The following is a 10,190-nucleotide window of genomic DNA, read 5'->3' as shown; positions in this document are numbered from 1 at the left end:
GCGAAGCTCCTAAAAAGGAAGAGCAGGCCGGCCAAGGCGCGCTCTCTGTAAATATCCCTCAGGTCTGAGAAAGGCATAGGAAGGGAGCTGGGGAGGAAGAGGGAAGCGGATGGATTGCAGCCTTATATGGACAAAGCGCTGCTTTTCCCAGGGTTTGTGGCTCTGACAGCCGGCATGATGCCAGATTCTGCACAAAATGGCTCCCTGGTGCCACCAAGAGGATCAGCTGATGTAATGCTCCAGTCCAACTAGGAAAATGTATAGTTAGGACTGTCATTTTTATACAGATGGGAGGACCTGTAGTCATAAAAGCCCAATCTAAACAAAGTTGGATTATGTTTAAGTGCCTCAGGCAGACACTTGCAAATCATTCCAGCTGTTTTGCAGTGTTATAGCGTTATACGCCATGCTTCATATTTATTTTCACCTCGGCAGAGGATGTGCCAAAAGAAATTACCCTTTATGGCAGCAGCATAATCTGGCTGATTTGACTATATTTATTTATATAGCTCAAACTGGATAAAGTGCTTCACAAGATAAATGCAACTAAAATGCCTAACACTGGTACAATCAACTATAAAAAGCATTAAAAATACAAGAACAACTAAACAGCTGTAAGATAAAATGTTTGGGCTAACGTGCTAAAAGTCAGTTCATAAAAGTGAATCTCTAAGAATGATTAGAAATTTCCTAATGTTCCTAATGTGCAGATCTATAGTCTCTGATCCACCTCAGAAAAAGCTCTGTCGCCTTGGGCTTTAAGTTTAGACTTAGACCTGAAAATGGATAACAATAGTTTTTGAACTGAACCTCAAAGTTCTTGGTTCCTCATAGGAAATTGTTTTGTTAGAGGTGATAACAGGAAAAATCGTTTTCATACTGCCATAACAAAACTAAGTGTGTGGAGTTTGCTAAACAGGTCTGCACAAGATATTCTGATGTAATTTGGTGGTAAAAACTTGCGGTTTTGCATTTATTCTCTTTACCATATCAGCAGGAAACATTAAAACCTGTAGCAGGATGTGTATGAAAGCACCACCTTTTTCTAACTTTGTGTGCTTGACCTGGAGTTTAACTGGACCGTTCAAAATATATGAATATACCTTGATCAAACCCCCCTCGACCCGCTTCCTCAGTCTCAAATCTTTGCATTCTCTACGACTGTCAAACTCTATTAGTCCAGAGTACAAAACAAAGTAGCGACAGAAATTAAGGCCTTCAAAGCCACTAATTAGCTGCAGACAGGAAAGATGATTTAGTTCAGACTGAGTGACGAGATGAAAACATAAACACTCTTAGTGTGACCTGCAGAGTATTTCTGCTGGCTCTGCCAAGTTATGTCATCCTGCTGCTCAAACTGTAAACACCCCCACCCACACACACACACACACACGCACACACACACAGAGAGAGAGACAGCAGCCTTTTAAGCTCATGACACAATTAAAGTCCAGAGAAACCATGAAAGGAGGACATTTGAATAAAATCTATGTAAACTTTTGAATCCTTGCTGCACAGCTGGGTTGGGACTGATATTTACCCTCCATGTTAAATCCATGCCAGGTTTTTCAGTAGACCAACACTACGTCCAGATTTTCCCTGCAGCACAAAAACAGAAGAGAGACCTCCTCTGTCTGCAGAGATACAAAACAAACTTGGATCCACTTTATGAACATCTCTGCACTGCTTTTCTTTGTGACTGTGTAAAAGCTGAGAGAAATCAGAGCACAGAGGAAGCATTCTGCAACTCATCATGTAAAGAATAGACGGTTCGGGAACTTCTTCAGGTTGTTTTACCATTTTTTTTTTATCTGCATTCCTCTTTGTGTTAGAAACAGATCCTTCTTCCTGTTAATGCGAAAATGAATCAATGCAACTTTGCTGATGTACTGTGTTAAGAATAGCTTGATCACTGAGCGGCGAGGAATGTCTTCAAGCTAATTTACAGATACTCTTTAACCTTTTTCTACTTTTGCTTATTGCTTAGTCTGCATCTCATTGTATGCAATTCATGAAAGCACATGACTGAAGTTTACATTTGGTCATCTTGTGATATTGAAAGGGTCAAAGTTCACGCCCCCTGATTGATCTGGTGTCTTCTTGCTTTACGAGCTCGAAGCAAATAAATTCTTAAACATTTCAGACCTTTTGACAAAATGTAGGCAAAGATAAATAGAGTAAATACTAAAAGCAGTTCTTCAATTGTTATTTAATTCATTTAGGTAAGATGAGAAAAAATAGTAATTGGCATTAATCAGTTTAGAAAGGTTTAAAATGTAATTTCTAAGGTTTTGGGACTCCAGTGAACCACACTGTGAAGACAACATGGATCAGTAATGAACATTCCCAGGATTCCCAGACGAAGTTAGAACAACATTTTAAGCTCTGCAGGCTCAGGATCAATGTTTGTGATTCAACAATAAAAAGAAATAGACACACAAAAATGACATCCAATCGCAGAGGTCAATTCAATTCAGTGCATTTATATGACGCCAATTCCCAACAAACATTGTCTAAAGGCAATTTACAAAAAAATCATCTTAATTCAATTTAGGCCAAAAACAACTCAAGGTTTTTTTTTCCCCCCATAAAATACCCAGATCAACTTTATTGACTTAGGTTTTTGAGGTTTTTAAGTGCCCACAGGAAACAAAGTATAAATACTTTCAAAAACTTTTAAGGAAATAATAAAGGACGATGGACAACATGTACATTTATGTGCAGTAGCAGGAAAATGTTATTCATATCTTGACGATCCTTAAGTCTTTGAGGAAAATAATCTGTGGACAAAGAAGACAAGAGTGGAACCTTTAAATAATGCACATTTAGTGTAAAACAAACTAGAATTTGAGATTTAAAAAATACTGATTATCAAACATGGTGGTAGAAATTAGATGGTTTGAGACCACAAATTCTGCCCTGTACAAGAAAAGAAGAATGTCTGGTGATCAATTTGTGACCTTTAGCTCAAAATCACCTGAGTTTTACAAAAGAGCACACCAGCAAAACCACTTCTGAATGCCTGAAAAGATAAATAAACTAAAGTCAATTAAAGTCGAAGTCGGATACTGTGGTCTGACCTCCAGTGTAACTAAATTAAAACAATTTGTGTCAAAGAGTTAGTTTTCCCCATTTATAAATGAAGTCATCATTTGAAAGCAGTGTTTTGAATTTATTTGCATTTTGTTAATAAAATTTATTTGATCTTAATCATTTAGGTACAACAAAAAATGAATAAACAAATTAAAATAGAAACAGGACAGGTGTGGTTCACCCTGGACAGGTCGCCAGTCTGTCGCAGGGCAACACAGAGACAGACAGGACAAACAACCATGCGCACACACACTCACACCTAGGGAGAATTACAAAGTTATTACAAAGAAAAATATCGGACTTGCAATCCAATGGATGTGCAACTGAGTCGGATGACTTTTCCAAAAATGTACATGATGTGTACTGAAAAAAGCTGAACTATATACAATACTGTATGTAAAACCTGTAAGTTGGTAAATACTTTTCAACCTAACTGTTCATATGTCACTCATAATGACTTTAACTGTGGTTTCTTTAGATAAAATTATTCTGCGTCGCTTTCATTAAGTGACTGTGAGAGGATAATCTTCACAGCATGTCTTGTGACTCGGACCCTTACGTCTTCACCACCGACACCCTTCCCAGGGACCCTCGTTTCCTCCCTCCTCTTGCAAATGGGCTCCTGGGCTGGAAGGTGTTCGACAGCATCATGCACATGGGTGGTGTTTATAATGGGGCGGCTGGAGATTGCCACAGAGCTGACGTCCCTTGCCCTCTGGCTGTAAAGATTGAGACAGAGGAACCTGCCCAGCACAACTACACCCTGGACACCCACACAGGTAGTCTCTACAGGAGTAAGTGATGCTGTTTGTTTCTTTTTTAAAATGTTTCCCTCTCACCTTCAGGTATTTTCTCCCACACTCTGAGCTCAGCCAGTGTGACTGCCTCGCAGTCTCTATACTGTCACCGTTTTTATGCCAACATCTTGGTGATGGAGGTTCTGTTGGAGCGCCGGGTGACCTCAGAGGAGCCAGTTGTAGTTAATCTGGTCAGTTCATTCGCCCCTCAGAGCAAAGACATCCAGTTTGAGTCTTCTCCTGACTACAAAGGTGGAAGGTGAGGCTTTCAGCATCTTTTTACTCCATAGCAGTGGCTGTTGTTTGTATGAAGTTAATATTATTTATTAAATTTACTCCATTGCATTTACTTGAAGAACTTTTTCAAAAATATGTACCTTTAGGAGTATTTTTTTATTACTTTTTACTTTTAGTTGAGTAATTTTATTATGAAGTATCACTACTTTTACTTAAGTAACATTTCTGGATTCTCTGTTCACTGTGAGTAACTTCAATGAATGAAGAACAAGCTTGTTTTTATCAAAATATTGCTAGACTGAGACACGCACCTGCAATTTTTGTTAAAGTTTCTAAAGTTTTATATTGAAATAAATTAATTTGGAAAATATTTTTGCCTGATTTTCTCATTTTATTCTGTTATTTCTATGAATTGTTTTCATTTTGGTCTTTAAAACACCAACATTTCTACATAATTTTACTTTTTGGTCATCTGATGATGTCATTATAAGTATTAAATGATTGGTGTTTTGACTAGTTAATCAGTAACTGAGTAGACCTTTTTACCAAATGCTTTTTTACTTTTAAGTAATATCTTGGACTGCTATATTTTACTCTTACTTGAGTAAAAATATGTTGAAGTTGTAAAATTGTGGGGGAACTCTACCGACCTCTGGTTACAACAACTCATCATATGAAAAAGTTCAAGTTGTTTTAGAATTTTTACTCTTCACGCTGTCCCTCCAGGCATATTCAAGGACAAACGGCTAAAGCTGAATTCCCAGGAGAGTCCTGTCCCACAGTCCACCTAATCTGGACCCCTGTGCCTTCCACTGTGTCACTGCCACCGGAGCAGACAAAAGCTCGCTGGGGATTCATCCTGGTCGTGGCCAACAGCTTGGAAGATGCCAAGTCCAGCTACGACGAGGGCCTGAACCTGATGGCGACTGGAAACCTGCGACCATCTCACGAGAAGGCCTGGAAGGAGTTGTGGTTGCAGAGCAAGGTGGAGGTCATGGGGTCTGAGACCCTCAGCAAAGCTGTTGTCGGCTGCATGTTCTACCTCCTGAGCGCCTTCCCGTCCATCCATGACACCTCCAGCTATTTCGGTGGGTTGAGTCCAGGCGGGCTGTCTAACGGCGGGGACGGACAGGATTACTGGGGTCATGTTTTTTGGGATCAGGTGAGGCTCTAGAAAGTTGATTGCAGCCTGTTTATTTGCTATGCATTCTATATCACACAGTATACCTCTTTTTTTCTGACAGGATATTTGGATGTATCCAGGGATAGCGCTGTTCTACCCGAAGCTCGCCCGATCCGTGCTGGAGTACAGAGTTGGGACAATAGACGGTGCAAAAGACAATGCCCAGAAGCAAGGCTACAAGGTACATTGATCAACAGGAGAATGGTGCCTCTCCATTCTGTTTTCTTCTAGTAAACCATGAAACACTGAACACAGTATGTATTAAAGTACCAGTCTGTTACAAAACTAAGAAGTAACCTATTTTAGAGACATGTTGGGTATGCCTCACATAGTCATGATGAGAAGAAAGTACATATAGTACTTTTAGGACATCATAAAAAAATTATCTTGTGTTTACAAATACATTAAATACTTATCAAAATGTCTCCCAGAAATCTTGCTAAGCCTGGTGGTTGGGGCGCTTGGCAGTCATTCATCCAGCAACCCGCCGTGTTTTTGAGTTAAAAAAGGTTTAAACTTGAAAAGAAATGTGACAATATCTCTTTATAATTATGTGTTATTGGAAGACTGGAAGATTAATATCTGAACACCAACTATAAAGTCTTAAAAAAATGCAAACATTAAAAAAAAATTTAATAATTAAGCAATGCTAAGCCTGGTGGGGGCACAAGTAAAGCCTGGTGGCCTGCCAGGCTTATAATATACTGGGGAAAACCCGGCTTAAAATCTAACCTAAAGCGTATAAAATAAGATACAACGAATGAGACATTTTTATTACTTAATTAGCTAAAATGGAGAACGATGGAGTGAGAAATGGAAAAGGAAGTAGGGAAGTGAGGGAGGAAGAAAGGAAGAGCAGTAGGAAGGGGGGAAGGGAAAGAGAGGAAGGAAAGACAGAGGGGAAGGAAAGAAAAGTGAGGAATGAAGAAAGGGCAATAGGGAAGGAAGAAAAAGTAGAGAAGAAAAGACGAGTTTTGGAAAAATGAAAATTAGAGAGAGGAAGAAAACAATATTTAGACAACCAGGTTGGAATAAAGTCAGACTCATTTTCTTTTTCCGTCCATTTTCAGACAAGGAAAATGCTGAAGTCAAAGCTTTTCTAGGCAAAGGTATCCTGCTGAATGCAGCTCAGGTTCCAGATTTCAACAATGAAAAACAATAACATTGTCTGAGTCTTCTAAAGCGCGTATGCTATCTTCCAGGGGCTGAAGTTCCCTTGGGAAAGTGCTGTGTCAGGGAGAGAGGTGTGTCCGGATGACATTTATGGGCAACAAGAAATTCACATCAACGGAGATGTCACACTGGCCTTCCAACACTATCTCTACCTCACTGAGGTAACGACCACTTACCCCTACTTCCCATCATGTTTTCTGCCTCTGAGAAGTTGACTGAGCTGCTTGTTGCAGGATCTGTCCATGTTCACGGAGGGAAGGGGAAGCGAGGTGATTTTTGGGGTGGCTGATTACTGGGTTTCCAGGGTAAAGTGGAACCCTGACGACCAGAAATATCACTTGTTGGGTAAGAATAAAGAAACTACCTGCTGCATTAAAGAGGTCCAAACTACAGAAGCCCTGGTGATTTTGTGTTTGAATTATTATTTGGCATAACATTGCTTTAAAAGAATCAGGACTCGGGTTCATGAGTCTGTTGAAAAGAGTAGTGCTTTCAGTCATATCATCCAATTACTTTAACGGTGAAGAATTTGTGAACGTGCTAAAGACATTGAATTAAATGATGAGTGGACTAAAATCCAATGCAAACTGAACCCGTTACCTGCTACCCATCACAATTCATTTAAATTACAAGACAAAGCATAAATTAAATGAAATTACCTTGGATTTTTCTGGCCCTTTTCTCCGTTAATATTCTGCTGCACATTTTTTTAAACTGTTGAACATTTGTTTCTGGATTATGTAAAATTACTATTACTAATACTATTATTATTGTATGTATGGTATGGTAATTTTAAACAGAAATTAAGTATTCGGATACCTGTTTTAAACTTTTGTAGAAGCTTTCATAACTTGGAAAAATTGCAACTGAAAAACCCATTTTGCATGCATTAATAGATTCAACTAAACGTGTTATAGAAATATGCTCATCACATTTTTATGTGCTTCGCATAAATTAATTGTTATAGGCACTTATAATACATTTAATGAATACTTGCAAAATGCTTCTCTTTTTTGCATTTAGGTGTTATGCCGCCAGATGAATATTACTACAACGTCAACAACTCAGTGTACACCAACACAGTGGCAAAACTCAGGTATTTGTGTTAGAGTTTAGACATTATAAGAGACAGCGCCGCCTGCATTCATTGGCATTCTGGTAATATATATATATATGTATACATATAGGGAAAAAATAAGAAATATTTGTTATATTCAAAATTCCCTCAGTGATTGGCTTCCCTGTAAAAGCTTCAAAATGAAGTGTATCCGAAGCCTTTTTGTCATTTAAGCTTTATTTTGATCACAATCGTTTTAGTAATCCATGACTTGCTGTTTCACTGTGTACAAATATGACGTGGCAAATAACAGATCAAAATGGGAAAGAAAAATCAGGCAAATGTGTGTTTGTCTTCATAACTGAAAATTTCTGACAAGAAAAGTTATTTCTACTGATTATGCTTCAGTAGTAAAATGGGGTTTATTTTCACATGTTTACCAGGACCGTCAAAGAATGTGAAGATTGCTTTACATTACAGATTAGGTCATAAATATTATCCAAAAAAGTAGTTTCTCCTCTCTTAGTCTGCAGTTTGCTGTCGAGTTGGCTGATCTTGTCCAACACTCGGCTCCAAAAGAATGGCAGGAAGTGGCTGAGCGCATCGAAATACCTTTTGACCAAGAGTTGCAGTACCATCCGGAGTATGATGGCTACAGTAAAGGTTGAAGTCTGTGCCTCTCTCACACCAAACCAGGAAAAAAGGATCCAGAGTTTAGAAAACATCTAAACTTTCTGCTGCTTGTCACACACAGGTCAACCGGTGAAACAGGCAGACACAGTGATGCTGGGGTATCCCCTCGGCCTGCCGATGCCTCCGGAGGTCAGGAGGACTGATCTGGAAGCCTACGAGCCGGTCACAGACCCAAACGGACCAGCCATGACGTGGGTAAGTTAGGCGCAAGGAGTTGCATGTTCAGCACATTTTACAAACTCTTTTACAAATATGAACAGTGTTTTGGAAAGGTATTCAGACCTTTTGAAGTTTTTCTTATTTTGCCACCTTCCAACCACAAACTTCAAGGTATTTTATTGGGATAAGGTTTACATGTAAAAATCTGAAAAATGTAATGTCCATTTGTATTCACCCCAGTTTACTCTGATACCCATAAATAAAATGCACTTCAACTAGTTACCTTCAAAAATCATTTAGCTACTATTTAACTCTGTGTTAAAGAAACTCTCTTGTTAAAAACATAAGATAGTGAAAACGAAGGAACAAATCAGACAGGTGAGGGAGAAACAAGGGATTGAGGTGAATGTAGGACAATCCTGAAAAAACCTGAGACTTCGGTGGAGGTTCTCCTTGAAGCATATCAATGATCCTAAACACACAACCAGAGCTGTAATGAAATGGAATATATCCAATCCTATTTGATGTTCTAGTTAAAGAACATCAAACCGAAATTCAATTGGGAAATTCACTATCTGGATGTGCAAAACCAATGAACACATACCCCCATACAGTTGTATTGATTTGGGGTGTTGGTTATTATGTTTGTAAAAACTTTTTAAATTTGTATATCAGTTTCTTTCCACTTCAAAAATATGCATCACTTTATGTTGGCATCTAATATAAAATGCTTTAAAGTTTGTGGTTGTGAATGTTGAAAAGTACATACACAACATAGCGTCCTAAGTTTTGAACAAATTAATTTTCCTTTCCATCTGCAGGGTATGTTTGCAATAGGCTGGCTGGAGCTGGGCGAAGCTGAGAAAGCGCAACGCTTACTTGAAAAGTGCTTCAAGAACATCCAGGGGCCATTTCAGGTACGCAGAGGGACTCACACGCGCTCATTAAACCAACAATGACTCAGTGGACACTTCATCACATCTCTTCACAGGTATGGAGTGAATCATCCGATGGCTCTGGAGCAGTAAATTTCCTCACAGGTATGGGAGGATTCCTGCAGGCTGTGCTGTTTGGGTACACGGGTTTCAGGTCAGTTATTTATCCCTCCAACATGCTCAGATCATCATATGGCTACTGACGGTGTTTGAAAGGCTTCACTGTTTTTTAGAGTTCAGAAAGAATGCTTGGCCTTTGCCCCGCTGCTTCCTGATGAGATCTGTGAACTGTGTGTCCGTGGCATCAACTACCTGGGCAATCAGATGGACTGGCTGCTCAGGAAAGATGATGTCTGCGTCATACTCAGAGAACAGACTGGCAGAGTTGGAAACACTAATCCTCAGAAGCTGCAAATTGTCCTGAAGGCATCAGGAGCTAAAATCCCTCTAATGCCAGGTAACACACAAGCAGTGACATGCAGCTACAGTTTGTGTTTCATTAAACAAACGTTGAAGTTAGAAAAATAAAATGGCTTTGTCTTTGAATACTATACATCTGTCATTTCAGGACAGCCAGTCACTTTTCCTCGAGAAGCAGGCTGTATATGTAAAATGGATCCCCCGTCTTTCTGCTGGCTGCTTTGAAACAAGAGCCTTGTCACTCCTCCTCATCACTTCATTCACAGAAAAATATGCAAAATTATTATGTCTGTGATATGTGTTGTGTGTTGGAATTTTCAACAATAAACATGGAAAATTATTGGTAATATTATAAAGAAACAATAAAAGACATTAATTTGGACTTTTTTTGCCTTTGTCACAAATGATCTTGCAAATGTCATGTTGTTTAATTCAAAAAGAAA

General features: G+C 39.0%; 1 protein-coding gene across 2 annotated transcripts; it reads left to right on the top strand.

Moving 5' to 3' along the window:
• Positions 1-1,504: 1,504 nt before the first annotated feature.
• On the top strand, positions 1,505-10,129 carry pgghg (protein-glucosylgalactosylhydroxylysine glucosidase). Of its 2 annotated transcripts, none has more exons than XM_028004225.1 (14): positions 1,505-1,787; positions 3,628-3,872; positions 3,939-4,149; positions 4,854-5,289; positions 5,372-5,491; positions 6,513-6,644; positions 6,717-6,828; positions 7,507-7,579; positions 8,067-8,203; positions 8,295-8,428; positions 9,214-9,309; positions 9,384-9,481; positions 9,561-9,784; positions 9,896-10,129. In XM_028004225.1, the coding sequence occupies exons 2-14, from the start codon at positions 3,629-3,631 to the stop codon at positions 9,970-9,972; spliced, it is 2,094 nt and encodes a 697-aa protein (XP_027860026.1). In that variant the 5' UTR covers positions 1,505-1,787; position 3,628; the 3' UTR covers positions 9,973-10,129. The 2 variants fall into 2 exon arrangements, with proteins under 2 accessions (XP_027860026.1, XP_027860018.1); XM_028004217.1 differs by having other exon boundaries at positions 1,506-1,787; positions 3,572-3,872.
• Positions 10,130-10,190: the final 61 nt, after the last annotated feature.

The sequence above is a fragment of the Xiphophorus couchianus genome, chromosome 2 (genome assembly GCF_001444195.1).
Source record: "Xiphophorus couchianus chromosome 2, X_couchianus-1.0, whole genome shotgun sequence".
NCBI lineage: Eukaryota > Metazoa > Chordata > Actinopteri > Cyprinodontiformes > Poeciliidae > Xiphophorus > Xiphophorus couchianus.
The sequence above is the reverse complement of the archived record's forward strand: the minus strand, read 5'-3'. Positions and strand labels throughout refer to the sequence as shown.